The sequence below is a fragment of the Falco biarmicus genome, chromosome 14 (genome assembly GCF_023638135.1).
Source record: "Falco biarmicus isolate bFalBia1 chromosome 14, bFalBia1.pri, whole genome shotgun sequence".
In the NCBI taxonomy this organism is placed as follows: domain Eukaryota; kingdom Metazoa; phylum Chordata; class Aves; order Falconiformes; family Falconidae; genus Falco; species Falco biarmicus.
The window spans coordinates 10,373,496-10,390,231 of NC_079301.1; the positions used below are offsets into that span (position 1 = coordinate 10,373,496).

Consider the following 16,736-nt stretch of genomic DNA (forward strand, 5'->3'; position numbering starts at 1 on the left):
GCAATTACTGATTTTTTTTTTTCACTGTTGTGTATAAAAGGAATTATTTCATACCATAGCTGAAGAAGTTGGTTTTTCAATGGCTTTTTTTGAATGTACAAGTACCTTATTAGGAAAATTCTGTGTATTTCTGGTAGTGGCAGTCTGCAGTTGGTAGTTTTTCCAATATGTATTTTAATCAAAATTGTCAGTAACAGTGTATTACTTGTGTATAAAGCAGACATATGCGCGTGTAGTTGGAAAATGATACACACAAAAGAAATAAATTTTAAAGTTTACTGTCCAGACTGTTGTTCAGCAAAGTAATAAATAGATGTTAAGGGCTTTTTATGATGGCTCAGGAGTGACATGACCACATGGTATGAGAAGCAATGGCCTTGTATAATGTTGTGGTTTGCTGAGAACATGCACTTTATAATGGTAGGTTGTCAGATCAAATGGTCCTTCTGAAGGTATTGGAAAGCAAGATAAAAGCAAACATCAAACTATTTCTTTTAACAGATAGCTCTGTATGTTTTAGTGTTAGATTTAGTTATAGTGCATACTCATTTCATCAAGCGAGATAGGGACCTAAAATTCACATATCTAAGAGAGGCTTTATCTGATAAAGAATTAATTATGGAGATTGTAGCTTAAATTTAGATGAAATTGTAATAGGTGGAGAATGTCCTCTGGAATAGGAGAGAAGTTGTACAATGTGCATCTTGGACTCCCGGTCAGGCTTAAAGATTATAATCTAGCCTTGCTTGTTCATTTTTCTTTCTTTCAAGTCGAAATCTTTTATCAACGTTGCCAAAATACCTGTTTGATCTTCCACTTAAAGTTCTGGTTGTCAGTAATAATAAGCTGGTCTCCATTCCAGAAGAAATTGGAAAGTTGAGAGATCTAATGGAGTTGGTAAGTACAATTGTGAACCATTGTACTAAGTAAAATTAGTTTGAGCAGTTTATTTACAGTATAATAAAAATATAAACTAGTAATTTAAAAAATACAGACCTAGAAAATGTAAATTTGTTTACTGCTTTTTTTAGTGTTTGAGCTGAAATTACAGGTGTAATATAGAGTTACAAAAATGGGGTTAAATCACTATATTGGGTTAACTAAATCTTAAGGGTTTGGAAATAAAAATGCTCTTCAGATTGAGTCCCTTGCTTGTGTGTTGTTAAAGATGGTGAATTTTTCAGTTTACCTTCTTTACAGTAACCATAATTCTGTTAATTTTTCTTACATATTGTCAGGAATCTCTTTCCAGCTGAAGAGTTCATCCCCCTGTATTCTGTGCGCTTACAGAAGTTATGCCATTCAGTCATTGTTGTAGCCTTCTGTGTTGGTTTTTATTCTTTTTCTACCATTTCTACTATTCCTCTGTTTTGATTGAGGTGAATAGAAGGATGTGTGATAGTCACAGTTTAGGTGTCTGTGCAGCATCTGTTTGTCCTGTGGCATACTGATGTTTTGTGTTTTGTCATCCATTACGTTCTCTCTATTTCTTAATATTCTGGGCTTTTCTGACCATTACTCTGTGTGAAGCTTATGTGTTTTGGAGAACTATGCACAATTATTCACCGATCTAGCGCTTGGACTAGGTGGTTTTTTTCTTTTTCTCTCTCCACTACGTATGATTTCTTTCATCCTTGCAAGCAGTTCTTACCGTTACTAGAGTAGCTGTGCATGCCTGGGGGATTTCTTCTAACATGACCTAATTTCTGAGCTATAAATCAACATTCTGTTTTAACTTAGAAGTAATATGAGATATTCTGAATGCTTGTGAGGCTTTTCTAGTGTCCTTCACTCTTCGGTGAGGAATTCTTTATGCTCACTTCAGTGTCGTAGGATTTCAAGGTGGGATCACTCCTATTGTTTACGGAAAGTAAATGTTTTCAAGAATTGCAATTGTGGTATTTTTGGCTTAGTTTTCAAAATCGTCCAACCTAGAATGCCTGTTTGAAGACACAGGTTAAGGAGATACTAGTGAGTTTCATTTCAGTACTTGTGTTACACCTGTTTAGAACATAAATAATATATACATACATTAAAAAGAAAAAGTTCACAACTAAGCCATGCACTAGAAAGATGCTTTTAGGAAGGGAATTCCATCTTAAATTTGGTGATGTGGATAGAGTAGAACTTGCAATAGATACACAACAGTTGGTCCCGAGCTGCCTGTATTTTCTGAGACATATAACTGTGTGCAGCGATAGTGGTTGCTAAAAGCACGTGAACAGTGCCTAAGCCGAAGGTCTGGAAGTGCGTAGTGGAGAAGGGTTTGTCTGGTTAAAGCCTGGCTTCTAGTTACTGACTCGACTTGCCTTTAAAATCAGCTTCCAGTTTTTCAACAGATTGGTATCTGTCATTGTTGCCTAGTCTAGCAAACTAGTTTCTGAAGTCAGTTTTGTTGAATCTGAAATAAAAAAGGCTAGAAACAGTCTTACATCAATGTGATTGTTGACCCAGTCTGGATTACATAAATAAATGTTAAAGTAGTGGCAGAAATCACTGTACTTTGCGTTCACTTGGTGTGGCTTTGTCACCCTCTAGTGCTTGTATCCAAGAAGCTGGTGATCCTGCTATTGCTCTGTGTAAATCTGTAGTTGCATGGGTTCATTCAAGGTGGTGGGGTTTTTTGTTTTGGTGTTGTGTTTGGGTTTTTTTTAAGAAAGATGAATTTTTGTAGCAGGAGCAGAAGGCAAATAATTTGCCAGCAAGTAGCACAAGGAGCTTTTAACTGGTATGGGAACTGTACCAGGAACTCCTGGTTCTTGGGCTACAGTTTCAATCTCAAAACCTGTCTTTCATCGTTTATTGTTTAAACTCTTTGAATTAAGTTCTGAAATTCATTTTTGAAACATGAATCACTAAATACTGAAGGAACACTGAGATCTGTTATAGCATTTCTTCCCTTTGTGGAGAAAACAAGAAAGATAGTATTTTTTTAATAGTATGTTTTATAGTAGTTTTGATAGCTTTTTCCTGTGTTACAGTATCTTAAATTTATTTACAGATCTTAAATTTATTTAAGATGTTAATTTATGAATTTTATCTTTCTTAGGATATTAGCTGCAATGAACTTCAGGTTCTTCCCCAGCAGATAGGAAAATTGCAGTCCCTTAGAGAATTAAACATAAGAAGAAATAATCTCCGTATGTTGCCAGATGGTAAGCTACCAGTCCTCATTTCTTTGATGTAGGTAAATTAGGTGAAGTGTTAAGAAGGTATCTGATTCTTCTTTTGTTTCCCCCAATGCAGAATTAGGAGACCTTCCCTTGGTAAAGCTGGATTTTTCTTGTAATAAAATTACAGAAATTCCAATTTGTTACAGAAAGTTACGTCACTTACAAGTTATAGTTTTGGATAACAATCCAATGCAGATACCACCAGCACAGGTTAGTATTAAAGCATTCTAGTTCAGAAATTTGCATTAGGATCTTAAGAAAGAAGAAGCCGTTCTAAGTTATACCATTCAGGTTTTCATTTTTTTTAGCTGTATTTCTCCTAATGGAAAATTGTGGGTATGAACTCAGTGAACTCAGTGTAGAAAGTATTATTTGGGGTGCATTTTCAAAAGACATGCTATGTAATTAAAATATTTTTTTTGTTGTTCGTTTGTTTCCCAACAGATTTGTTTAAAGGGTAAAGTACATATATTTAAATTCCTCAGCATTCAGGCGTGCCTCAGAATAGATAAAAAACCGGATTCTTTGGATCTTCCATCGTTAGGTAAACGAATCCCCTCCCAGCCACTCACAGACAGGTTAGTAGTGAGTGTTTTGCTTTATTTTACTAGAGCATTTGCTATGAAATGATCTGTTTATTACAGATCATAGCTGTAATTTCAGTGCTTTGCTTAGGAGTCATAGTATTTATTTTCTAAGATTGTTACTAGAAGCTTAATTGGCTTATCTGAGTTGCTATGAAAAATTTCCATTGTACTTGTTAAAGTTTTGCAAATCAGAACAAAGATATATTTTAAATTTATTTATTGGAAATCTTACCTATTTATTTCTCAAATGGATGCATCAACACAGTAGACAAGAAGTTCTCACAAATATCCTGACTATGGAGTTAGTCTGTTAGATGAAAAGTCTACCTCCCATTAAGGGAAAATAACTTAAACATTAGTGAAATACCATGGACTTTTTTTTTTTATTAATTAGTTGGACTTCCGTATTGAGTACCTCTTGAGTAATTAAATGGGAGAACTTTTGTGTTTTTTTGTTGTCAGTTGGCTTGCCGTTGGAAACCATATGAACATACTGTTTTTCACGTATTTTCTTAAAATGTGACTTGTGCCTTTCTGTGTTCAAGCCGGAACGAGAGATGAAAATTATAAATAAAGCTTACACAGAACAGTCTGAACTATCAGATTCAGTCCATGGTCTTGGGCAACGCTGTCATAGGGAGTTAGTCTAGAGTGTCTGTAGATCACTTCGAAACGTTCCTAAAAACTATGGTCCACAGCTGCTCCCCAAAAGCCTCTGCTGAACTTAAGGCTTAAAAATAAAATGTCCTGCAAATTAGCAAGGTCTTGGGTATTAACGCTGTACGTCGTACTTGTAGCAGTGTGGACTTGTTTAGTTAAACTTTCCTGGATAATCTTGTGATTTAAACCAAGCTCCAGTGCACAGCTGGAAAACACATCCTGCTGATGCTGCCAATTTTATGTGTTGGAAAGGCATAAATTTGGAGGGAATACATCGTAGGTACTCAGGCAGAGTTAAACCATTATGATACGACAGTTTATTAGGGAATGTCTGTTTACTACTATTAGAAAACCCTGTCTGCAATAGAATTCAAGTTGCCGTATTTCAGAGGAAGCCTGCTTTTTTGAAGACTGTATTTTTTAATGAAATAGAACAATTCTAGAATTGCATGGATACAGAGGGAGAACCATAATTAATTGTGTCCGTTTTAACTGTGCTTTGGTGCTCTTTTTTTAACAACTGCTGTAGCAAATTAAGCATTTGTCCTCAGCACATGGGGTACTGTGCAGAAATTCTGTATTGGCAACTGCTGATAAGTATAGAGAACGTATTTTTAAAAAGATGTTTATTTTCATTTAGAAAAGTGAAACTACTATTCCCTTCATTCCTGTGTGGCACTTTGTGTATTGTTTTTCCTTAACGTAGCATGGAGGACTTCTATCCCAATAAAAACCATGGACCAGACTCTGGCATTGGAAGTGATAATGGAGATAAAAGGTTGTCCACAACAGAAGTGAGTATTTTTCACTGCTAAATTTCTGTAATTTCTGTACTGTAGAATTTTTTCCCTTTGTTTTGTATCATTTGAGATAATACTTAACTAAGTTGTGTTTAATATTCTTTGAATATCTGTATAGTTGAGTTTAAACCATTGAACTGCCAGTGTCAGACACAAATAATTTACATATTGCTTTGACTTTTCTGGTTAAGGTTCATTCCAATCCAAATTTCATACATTTTAGAACTGAATTCTGACCCGAGGAACTGTTTGGGTTTTTTAATGTGTGAAGTGCATAATCATTTTCTACACAAATGACAAAACTTATTTGAAACTTTATTTTATTATTAATGAAATGAATGTACTGAAGAAAATGAAAGTTTATTTGGATGAAACTTGTGTTGTATACATTAGTAATCCTCACCATTGTTTAAATTGTAATAAACTTCTGGATAACCTGCTAGGCTTAAAGTGGTGAACAAAAATCCCTACAAGTTACCTGTGTATTTGTAGAAATCTAGATTAAGGAGCTGTAGTTACCAACAGTGATGTCAAAACAGAATAGTGTAGAACAAAAGATTTTTGAAACTTAGAACTATTACAGATGCCGAGTGACTGTTATTGGGGAAACTGTAGAACAAGAAGTATTGCTAGTTAGGTTGTCTAAGAAAATTCCAAATTATTAGAAGTAAAGCTGTGATTCCCTCCCACTGCCCACGTCCCTTCCTAACTCTGCCACCCCCTAGGTCTAACAAGGGTCAAAGTACTTGGAGGCTTTAGATAAGAAAGTACCTAATTATTATTTGCTTGGTTCACTGACTGATGCTGGACTCAACCTCTTTGAATGAAATACTGTATTTCAGTACTATATACTGACCAGTTGTCTGTCACTTCTTAAACTGTGACTCTTTTAAACACTCTTCCCAACTCCCCAGAAAGCTCCCCCAGCCACAGAGAACCCCCATCTGCCTTGATATTTTCTGTCTTGGGAGCCGTTTCTCGTAATAGGGTCAGTTGCACTATAATTTGTAAGTTCTTAGCAAATCATCCAATACTGTAATTGATATGCAAGTTCTCTATTAAATGTGACTGTCCTTGCAGCCGTCTGATGATGATACAATCAGCCTTCACTCCCAGATATCAGAATCAACAAGGGAACAGACATTGAGGAATGACAATCATGTAATGGGAAGTAAACTCGATCCACAGAAAGGTAATACTGTTGTGCATCTGTCATTTTAGGTAACAAATACTTTTGCTTAGGTAATCTAACATAAGAAAATTGTACAAAATGTTATGATCACATATTGGCATTGATTGTATTTTCATCATTTCAGAAAGCAGTGTAAATAGATAAGGCCAGAAAGAAAGAATAAAGATTATTTCTGGCTCAGGGAGACATGATTTCATTGTTTTATCTTTATCTTAACATTTTTGACAAGTGCTTATCTCTCTCAGGAAAAACATTTGTTTGAGAGAACTGTTTAATACCATCTTTTCCATTCTTCATCAATCCTCACTAGACCAGGAGGTGTATGATTACATTGATCCGAATGCAGAAGAGGGAGCTGTTCCTGAGCAAGGAGAGGTACAGATTGGACCGTTGCTGTCTTATATCAAGGTAGCATAGTTTGAAAAAAAACCAAAAAAAAACAACAAACCCCAACCTGTTCAGCAGGCTTGGGTTTGGTTTTTTTTTTTTTTTTTGTAGTTGAAGCTTAAGTTTATTTTTTCATTCTGTGTAAGGAACGGGGAAAACATCCTGAGAAATCCCAGAAAATAGAACAAAATGAGGACTGGGGAGATGAAAAAAGGTAAATCTTGAGCTTTTTTTTGGGGAAGATTTTACGGACAGTGGGGGGTGATGATGATTTTCTTTTCATATTGAACACAGTGCTCACTCTTGGACGGAAAATAAGCTTATAGGAAGCACTTAGTTATTGTGCATTAATATACTCATTGCTGCGTCTTGCTTAACTGAAGTCACAAATTTTTGATTTTTAAGATGTCAGAAAGAGCAGCTGCTTGCTGAAGACGATGATGAACTCAAAGAAGTGACTGACTTGAGAAAAATAGCAGCTCAGTTACTACAGCAAGAACAAAAACACAGGTATTACAATATTAAGATAACTTTTGTTACAAGTTGATTCTTTAACCTGCCTTATACCCAAAAGCTCTTGACACCTTATTTTAAGAACAGTTTTGTCCAGATGTTAAACAGTTAGTGACAGACTTCAAAGAAACCTGTCCTGTCTCTTTTCATAAAATTGCTGTCTAGAGAAGTGGTGATACACTCCTATGGAGAGGAAGAGATGAATGTGAAAGTCTCTTGATTTCCTTGTTTGAAGTATGTTAACTTCTTTGTACTTTTTTGTTTTTTCCAAAGCAGCATACTTACATGAGCATTAACTATTCTTAGTTAGGTAGGTTATTTTTAACATGTTAAAATTAATTTGTCTTGGTTTGTAGGAGTTGCGGACCCTGCATATAGTTTGTATTTTAATAAACCAGTCGTATTTTACTGGTAAACAAGGTAATTTAAGTGGTACTTCCTCCATTGTCTGATGCGAGATACAAATTTCCTATGAACCAAAGAGAAAAATTCTTCAAACGTTATTCTGTCAAACGAAAAAGCATATTTTTATATATATATATATATAAAAAATAATTTGAATAGTGTAAGTTCATCCTGACGAACTGTGCCTGTCTCATGTTGGCATCACAACAGAATGATTCTTCAAAAGTAGCTGTAGAACAAGCGGCAGACTAAAGGAATGTAATAGAACAAGTTAACAACCGTGTAAAATGAAGAGTAAGAACGAATACCTGCAGTTGCACAGGGTGTAGACAAGCTGGGGTCGGAACAGTGTTCTCTCTGGTTCCTTTACCAAGTAGGCAAATAACCAGTGAGGTACTTCAGCGAGAGTAAGCTCTTTCCTGAAAGGTGAAAGTTGTAGTTGGTAATAGTTCATTATTGTTGTTTATTATCCCATAGTAATGGATTTAACTTTATGCCAGCTTAAATACTGTTTCTTTTGAATTTTTGTGTAATGACATTCTGCACTGCTGTTTTGATAGTTGAAGTAAACGTGAAGCCCTCAGAAATCGATCCTGAAACTGTAAAGAGCTTTAAAAATTCTTCAGTGTTTTACATAAGTTAAATATAAAAGCAGTAGTATGTATGTGCACACAGAAAAGATGAAATATGTTTTCCTTATAACTCTATGCAGTGTATTTACGAATGGTTTGTTCACAGAGAAGGGAAAAATACGATTGAAATATTAATGCTAATATGTTCTTATTAGCAGAAGTATTGCAAAACCATTTAAGAATGCTAATTTTTCACATATTAATTTATTAATAAATAGAGAATAAGTGGTTTTCTCTTACTAGGTTTTTATATGATAATTATTTATATTGCCTGTGGGTCTTGTTTGATTAGTTTTAGTATTTCCTGGTTATTTAATCATTTGAAATACCAAGCCACTCCTCTTCTGAAGTACTGCAACTTGAATTTTACTTGTCATATGTTGTTGTATCTTATTGCGGTGATCTTGCTAATGGTTCTGCTTTGCTCTTGAATTGTTCAGACATATACAATCTTATTAGTTAAGTTTTACTGCTTAGTTTAACATTTATATTTTAAAGCTTGCTTATGTATCTTTAAGTCCATGAGGACAAACCTCTGATATAAAATTTAGCCCTGATTTTCAATCCGTAGTTTTGTGAATCTATACTTTCTTGCCATAAACAGCAGTAAGAATAATATTTAGAGGTGTAGTGAAGATATTTATGTGTTTATTTGTGGAAAATATGTTCAATCTGTCTAAACAATCATCAGAAAAGTGAGCATCACAAAATAATTTCTTACTAATCATGTTTCTGTTTGTTCAGTGTGAGTTTTTTTAAATATTATGCAGTCTTCTTTCTTTTTGCTTGCTATGCTAATGAATTCCCTGTCCTCTCCCATCAACCTGTCCTGCTTCTTCTTCCACCTTTGGCTTTGGTGTACATGAAATATGAATACAGACGAAGGCCATTAAGCTATAGAACTTCATTCAGTGAAAAACTCTTCCAGAGGACAAGGGCGGCAGGACGTGCATCAAGGTATAAAGTGTTTGTAGAGCTTCAGATTTCCAAAGTTAAAATGTGGACAAAAAAACACAGTTTTGGCCATTTCCTAAACAAAAACAAAGGGATTGGCTCAATTAGCCTAGGATACTTTGGTATCAAAAGTAGATTGCCGTATGTTTATTGCTCTTTAAGATTAAATACTACTTAAGGAAAATACTTAATTGGGCAGCTTGCCAAAGAACATTTAACTGAGTCCAAACCTGGAAGCATAACTTCCTGTACCGTTAACATGCTTTCTCTGCAGTGTTTTTGGTTTTTAATGTATCGTACCTCAAGTATAGAACGTCAGGCAAAAGTGTGGGCCTTTAAAACTTGTTTTGTTTTATTTAAGATATCTTGGTTTTAAAGTGATAATTTTCAAATTAGCATGACCAGTGACAATTTCTTTTGCATTTGGCAGCCGTGAGGGAGGCATTTGCAGATACACAAACCTCACAGGTAACAAATCTGGAATGGGCCGTGTAGACTGTGCTCAGACATGTAGGCAATGAATCCAAGTGATTTCAGACTTGTGTTACCTTATCAATTGAAATGCTGTAACTTACTCCGGATATTCCTGGTCTTTTTCAAAAGAAAGTAGTACAGCTGAAATTAAATAATCTTCATTAGTACTAAATGAGCTGGTTTCAGTTTGCGTGAAAGTATGGCTTCTTACCTCACAATAGCAAATTCCTAAAACTGTGGAAATCCCTAAGAACACAGCCTGTGATCACAGAGCAGTGCCATATGTGAAGACAGTACACTGCTACTGAATGAGTTTAAAATCCATCATTTTTTTGCCTTTCTGTAAAATATGTCTAATGTTTTGATATACTTTATGGACCCTAGGTAGTGCTAGGTTGTTTAAACTTAAAATAGCATTACTATCATTCGCTTCATTTGTGTCCCTTAGTTAGGATGTTGTGTTTGCTCAAAATATGAAAGTACAAATGTCTGAGAAGAGACCCACTTTTTAAATACTTTTTTTTACAATATCATCATTGGTCTTGCCATTGCCTTTCTTTCCCATCTAGTTGGCAGTTTGGAGTAGGTATTACACTTGCAGGATACAAAACTAGAAAAATAAGTTTAAAATATATATAAATGTGCCATGGTGTATGTGCTGTTGAGTATTTACATCTCAAATTTTGTATGAATTTTAGAACTCTGTTTCAGGGTAATGGCTTGTATGCTACCTCTGTAAAACAGAATTTCTGTGGTTAGTAGGAACCCTAAGTAGAAAATTAAATGCAGTACTAACACAAGTGTCCTGTGCAAGTTCTTATTTAGCAATTCAGTGTGACCATCAGTAAGTAATTGGCCTGATAATTGATGGATCTAATAAAAAAACAAATTGGATTTAATGAGTTGTAGTATGAATGGGAACAGCTGGTGAATGTTTGCACCATTGACACCATACTGAAAAGAACATGACTTCTGAATGTGAGTTACCTGTACTTTCATTTTGCACACTCAGTTTTCCATTGTATTTCCTAGAAGACAGTTCTTAACATGACTATAGTAATTATGGCCCCCCCTCCCCACCCCAGCCTTCTGGCTGAAAAGATAATGTTGCCATGAATTCTTCAGTCTGCAATTTAGAAATTCAGATTAAATTTTTTCACCATTTTCTTTAACTAAAACCTTTTTGAAGTTCCTTTCACAGAAAATTCAGATTTCTCTGACTGGACTAGTAACTGCTAACCTGACAGATACTGAATTTACTGTTACTTCCCCATCAATATTCTTCATTTTATAAACAGGAAGTTTTATAAAGTAAAAAAAAATATATTTTGTTTATAATATACTTTATTATAAACTCAAACATTAATTATATACATGTTTCATAGATACAGGGTAGCTGTAAAGTGCGTGTGTATGTGTGTTTGAATTAGCTTGGATATTTTTTTCTTGTATTTCGTATAGTGAGTTTAAAATAAGTGGCCTGCGTTACATACAATCATTGAACTTACATGGAGAGTGTCAGTTTTGGTGCAAGTGTTGCATTAAACTGTTTGGTGACTCAAATTATTATTTTTTTTGAAAGCTCATTCTATTGTAATGGTCACAATTTGCTACAAAGTCTCTCTGAATTTCTTATTGTTTTCAGTTGAAGACATAAGGCTCATTTAAATGGGAGTTCTCTCTAAAAAATTAATGACTCTAAAATAGTATGTTTATATTGTGGTTCGATAACCTATGCTCTGAATATTAATTTTTTGTAACTTTTTTCTGGCTATAGTATAGTTTAATTCTGGAATTCACACTCAAAAAATCTTAAGTTTCTGAAAACAAAATACAGGGGAGCAGATCCTGCAGACTGTGAATGCTGCAGACTCTGTTGGTTAATGGCCTGAACTTTTCATAATCTCATTGAATTGAGTTTCACACAGTGAAAGACTGAAACTACAAATGAGATTATTGTGATACCTTTGAGCTCAGTAATCGGAAGTCTGAAAAGTCATCAGTCATTTTAGGTTAATGGTTTTACTGCCCTATGTAATCGTAATATAAAAAGGTGCCTACTGTGTTACTTTCTTCCATTGAATAGTTGGTGTTCTAATTCTTTCAGATTCTTAAATACATTCTAGTTCTGTGTATAATTCAGCATAAATGCACTTTGATCACAGTTCTGCACATGAAGTCAGCGTCAAAGTGTAATATTACTACCTCCAAGAAACTGGAATTATTCATTCAAGTTACTGTTCAACATGACACAGCTTGGAAATGTTTAAAGCGTTACTGTTTTGTTAACACTTTACACATCCATAAAAGCTCGTATCTTCTTCCTGTGTGCACATGCATGGTATGTGTTTGTTCCAGGTGAAAAAATATTTCTGAATCCTTAAGTTTAGGCTTTTTTGACTATTTACCATTTAGAAAAATGGAATTTTCATTGCTTCATTTCTACGTTAGACTCTTCATTTAGCTATTAGCCTGTGTTTCTCCATTTTCCGCCTCTCCTTTTCCCCCTACATTTCTTTTGTGCTTGCAGTGTTTCTTAACCAGCGGCCTTCTTACCTGCTCCTACCGATTTCTTGTGCTCAATCTGCGTATCATTTCTTGTCTGCTTTAGGCTGACTATCCTCCGTCTTCTAATTTTAATGAACAGTGGGACCTTTTGTGTTGAGGGCAGCATAACTTGACACAGGTGTGAGATCAGTTGAAATAGTATATATTTAGGGAGAAAACTAAAAGTAGACTTCATTTTGGTTTCAGGTATCAGGTTTTGCTTCTTTAAAGTTCTGAACTTGAACAAGAGCTGGAAACAATATTGTTGATTTAAATGGAAGCAGGATTGGGCTTGGATTTCATATGTATACACACATACATGTTTAATTTTACAGAAAATATCACTTTAATGTTTAAAACATTTTATTTACAGGAAATGTTATGCAGTGAAAGTAACATGTATTCTAAAATAAAGGTTTAACTACCAAACTGTTGAATAAATACGTATATTTTTTTTTTTCTTTCTAGGCTTCTTAATCATTCTGTTTCAGTAAGCACAAGGAACAGGCCAAAGCAGCCAATGGAATCGGAAAAATGGTATTGATACACAGCGTTCAGTTTTTTAATTTATTTATAATTTGATTTTTATATTTTTTGTGTTGCTGCTGCCATCTTCTGTCAAGAGTTTTTAGCTCAAGATGAAATAGAAGCTGCACAGATAATCTGTTCTTTAGCTTCTTTCTTTCAGATTAAAAAAAATACCTGTCTTTTTGAGCTTTCAGGAAAGTTGATGTCATCAAGAAACTAATTTGTGGGTCTGATGATGGCAGCAATTCAGGTGCCCAAAGATGAGCATTCAGTGATGTTTTAGATACCCGGTTCCAGTGCAGAAGGTCATGTCTGCCATAGGTAACAGTCCTGTGCAGATGTGTGGGATCCTGTGCTACATAAAATAGGACTGGGGCTGTGCTTAGGCATCTAAATTTTCCTCCCTGGCAGTCCTTTTGTGCTCTTAAGAGCTATTGGAAAAGTGTTGCTGGGAGTTAAGCCTACACAGCCTGCAAAACCTTTCCTGTTTGTGGAGGATGTATCAATGAGGAATCCGTTGTCCGCAGGAGCTGTAGTCTTACGCTCTTCTTTTTGAATTAAAAAAACCCACCACAAACAACAACAAATGAAAATACCCAGAAACTTCTCTTTAGGAAATTGGGAAACAACAGCTTCCCATTTCTGACTACATGGGTGAGAGAGAACTTACAAGTTTTCAGTCTTCCCTCCCTAAGGAATCCTGGAACAGTTCTTTTAATCACTTTGGTCAAGAAATAATCTATTTTAATTTTTAATCTAAAGCGAGCTTGCGGGCAGCTTCCTAACAAGAACTCAATTTGAATGGTGGCTTTTGTGATTTTTGTTAGCTCCATAGTCTTCTAAAATCTGCACCTTCAAAAGAACCTGTTACCTGCTTGTGTATGTATCTGCCATAGTTCGGCTGTGAATCTTGGAGAAAAAAGCCGTAAGTGCTGTTGGTGTTGCTAGAGAGCTCTCTACGGTTCAGGCACACATCAGGAAAACATTTACTCAAAGAGAAAAGGGTCACGGTGTAGATATTTCAATGCCATACATCCTATTTTGGCTATCTTCTGTCTTATTAGTATCTGTGGTTTAAAAAAGTTAATTGTGCATGTGTCCTGTGGTCATATGAACCATGCTACAACTACTGCTCATTTGCATTTGGAACTTTCTAGTCCTTGGGTTTTTAACGTACAGTGTCTGTTCTTGGAGGCGCTGTCACCTATTGTAGTGTACGCTGCATTAGGCCTTCATATCGCAGGGCAATCAGAAAAGGTTAAATTTACTTCTCCCCATTCGTTAATGAAACGGAAACAGTTCTGAGACTTAAAACCAAAACAAACAAAAAACCCCACCCCTCAAAAACCCCCAGCCACCCCCAACTTCTAAATTTGAGGTGTGCACACAAGGTAAGGTAGATGTTGCAGGCTATTTGTGGTTTTATTGCACTGATACATAGGAACTGAAACCACGCAACAGCATAAGGAACATACAAGGAGATTAGAAACGACTGTCATATCCCCGAAGAATTTACACTTATAGAACATGTCATAGTTAATAGATACATATACATCAACAGCAAAATTCAATTATTTATTGCAGCAGTATCTGCAGTTCTCAACTGGATTGCTTGGCAAGCTATTGGACATGATTCAGACAAATTTTCTGTGCCTAACCGCTTTAAAAAGTAGCGTGATTGGTTTGAGGCAAACTGAAAGAAAAAGAAAGGAAAAGTAATACAGAATAGCAGAAATTAAGTGCCTATTTGCTTTTCCTTTAGGATTTATTATAATTGCTCATGTTAGTTTCTTCTTGCATTCAGTCCCCAGCTGTAAGCCTTTTGGTATACTGCACGGCTTGCAAGTCAGCTGTCGGAATATGAATGAAGTAGTTGCTGGTAACATGATAGAAGTGAACTTAACAGAAAGATTTAGAAAGAAAAATTTGAAGTGACACTAAATCTAAACATTTTTCTTTTCCAGATAACTTTCAATCATCTCAGGCAGTCCATCTTCCAGAATGTATTTTTTGAGATTTTGCAGTTTCACTGTTCCATCTTAAAATGTTTTTCCTTTCCCTATTAGTTTAAGCTTCTACTTTGCTGTAGAAGAGCTAACAGTGAAAGGAAGCATGTCAGCCTTCCAAAAGTTTAAAAACGGATCTTCTGTCAGCTTTGAATAAAATGTTTCATTAGTTGCTTTGAGAAACAAAACAAAGTAAATGCAGTAGCAATCTCTAAGGATCAACATGCTTAAGAAAAAGCTTTATCTTAATAAAGTATGGTAGTGTGGAAGACCTACTGTCCACGTATGGTAAAGGAGAGTGAAATATGATTTGATATTGTAGTCACATGGATAATTTTTAGCCACATTGTGACATCCTTATAGAGGTAGCCAAAAAATACTGTAGCACTACAAGGAAGCTGCTGTTTTAAGCGTTCACTTTTTTGATATTTTTACAGTAACTTGCAAGGTTTTGAAGTACACAAAGTAGTAAATTTCATAATGCCTCTCATCTTAATTTTTAGTGTCTCAACAGATGAAGTGAATTCCCCGGTGTCTCCATACAGCTGGCAGGTAAATATAAAAATGTGTACGTGGTGGCTTCATATCTGCATGATTTTTTGTTTGGTTGAGTTTCGTATTTCTGGCAGAAAACTGTTATACATTCATATGGTTTCTTATACACATAGTTATTGTATGTATGTAATTGTGGTGGAAAACATAAACCCGAAGATCTTAAGCTTCAAGGTGATTTGACTTGTATGTAATGGAGGCTTTTTGTTTTAGGAGCATATGGTACAAGCTTTAAGATCCTGAAACTAATGACACAGAAGTTTTACTTACTTGGGTTTAGTATTTCTTTACATGTAAATTTTATCGCTTCACCATAATGTTCTTTTTGTAAAAATTTCAAAATGATTTGAATTATGTAGGCATTTCTTTCCCCATACCTCACTGAGAAGCTTGCACAACACAATAAAATTGCAGTGAAACTGTAGATACTACTTTTTTATTATTTTAGATTTTGATCCATTAGGTATTTACAATTGCTTTAAATGGCTTGTTATTCTCATATGAAGAAATAGTTGGAAATGCAGTTTTAGCCTTATGAAAAGGTCCCTTCAGATTGTCTGCTTTCAGTTTAGACATTCGTACATATTCATTGTTATTTTGAGAATAAATCTACTTTAGCTGTCTCTTCAGAATACATTGCACAATACAATACTTTGGAAGAGAGATTTCTTTTACAGCTAGTTGATGTCTGTAATCTTTTAGATAGGAACAGCAGACGAGTACTTAAATTGTCTTGTTGCAGCCAATCTTTTCCTGTGCAGTGAGTATTTGAGTTGAGAAATTAGATATGCTAGTGGCTAACAGCACTTCTTTTTTTGAAGTTATTTATAGCAGCCTTAGGTGGCGTCCTAACATACCTGCAGATATTAGGCGTAGTGCAGAAAAGGATGTTACTTTATTAAGGATTGCTTCATAGATGCTTTTTTTTCTATGAAATAGAGTTTAGGGTTTGAAAGGAAAGAAGTGATTTCTACCAGAATCACTGTTAAGACCGGTAACACTTTTATGTCATAAAGCTAGATTATGAGAGGCACAAAAAATTCGTAATTGTAGTTCATAATAACTTGTGTTAATACATGCGAGGTATATTTACGTTTTACTTAAAAATATTTCTGAACCTTACAGCCACTGGAAAACCAGAAGGATTCAATGGATGAGCAGCGTTGGCCAGAAACACAGCCAGTGATTTGGCAGAATGAGGAAAGAAGGAGAAGTAAACAAATTAGAAAAGAGTATTTCAAGGTAATGAGGGGGTAGTGTGGGTGGGTGACACTTTTTTTTTTTTTTTTTTTAACAACAGTAGAAGAAACTATGTAACTAAGTAAA

General features: G+C 35.0%; 1 protein-coding gene across 2 annotated transcripts in view; it reads left to right on the forward strand.

Annotated features, from left to right (window-relative positions):
- LRCH2 (leucine rich repeats and calponin homology domain containing 2) overlaps positions 1-16,736 on the forward strand; it is a 54,576-nt gene that overhangs the window by 19,916 nt on the left and 17,924 nt on the right. The window contains exons 3-15 of one of the 2 annotated variants that reach the window (XM_056359658.1): positions 771-897; positions 3,050-3,155; positions 3,247-3,383; positions 3,618-3,751; positions 5,127-5,214; positions 6,301-6,412; positions 6,723-6,820; positions 6,946-7,013; positions 7,205-7,309; positions 9,229-9,306; positions 12,793-12,861; positions 15,362-15,410; positions 16,536-16,652. In XM_056359658.1, the coding sequence (XP_056215633.1) occupies positions 771-897; positions 3,050-3,155; positions 3,247-3,383; positions 3,618-3,751; positions 5,127-5,214; positions 6,301-6,412; positions 6,723-6,820; positions 6,946-7,013; positions 7,205-7,309; positions 9,229-9,306; positions 12,793-12,861; positions 15,362-15,410; positions 16,536-16,652 (1,288 nt within the window). The remainder of the gene's footprint in view (positions 1-770; positions 898-3,049; positions 3,156-3,246; positions 3,384-3,617; positions 3,752-5,126; positions 5,215-6,300; positions 6,413-6,722; positions 6,821-6,945; positions 7,014-7,204; positions 7,310-9,228; positions 9,307-12,792; positions 12,862-15,361; positions 15,411-16,535; positions 16,653-16,736) is intronic. The other variant, XM_056359659.1, reaches the window with a different exon arrangement.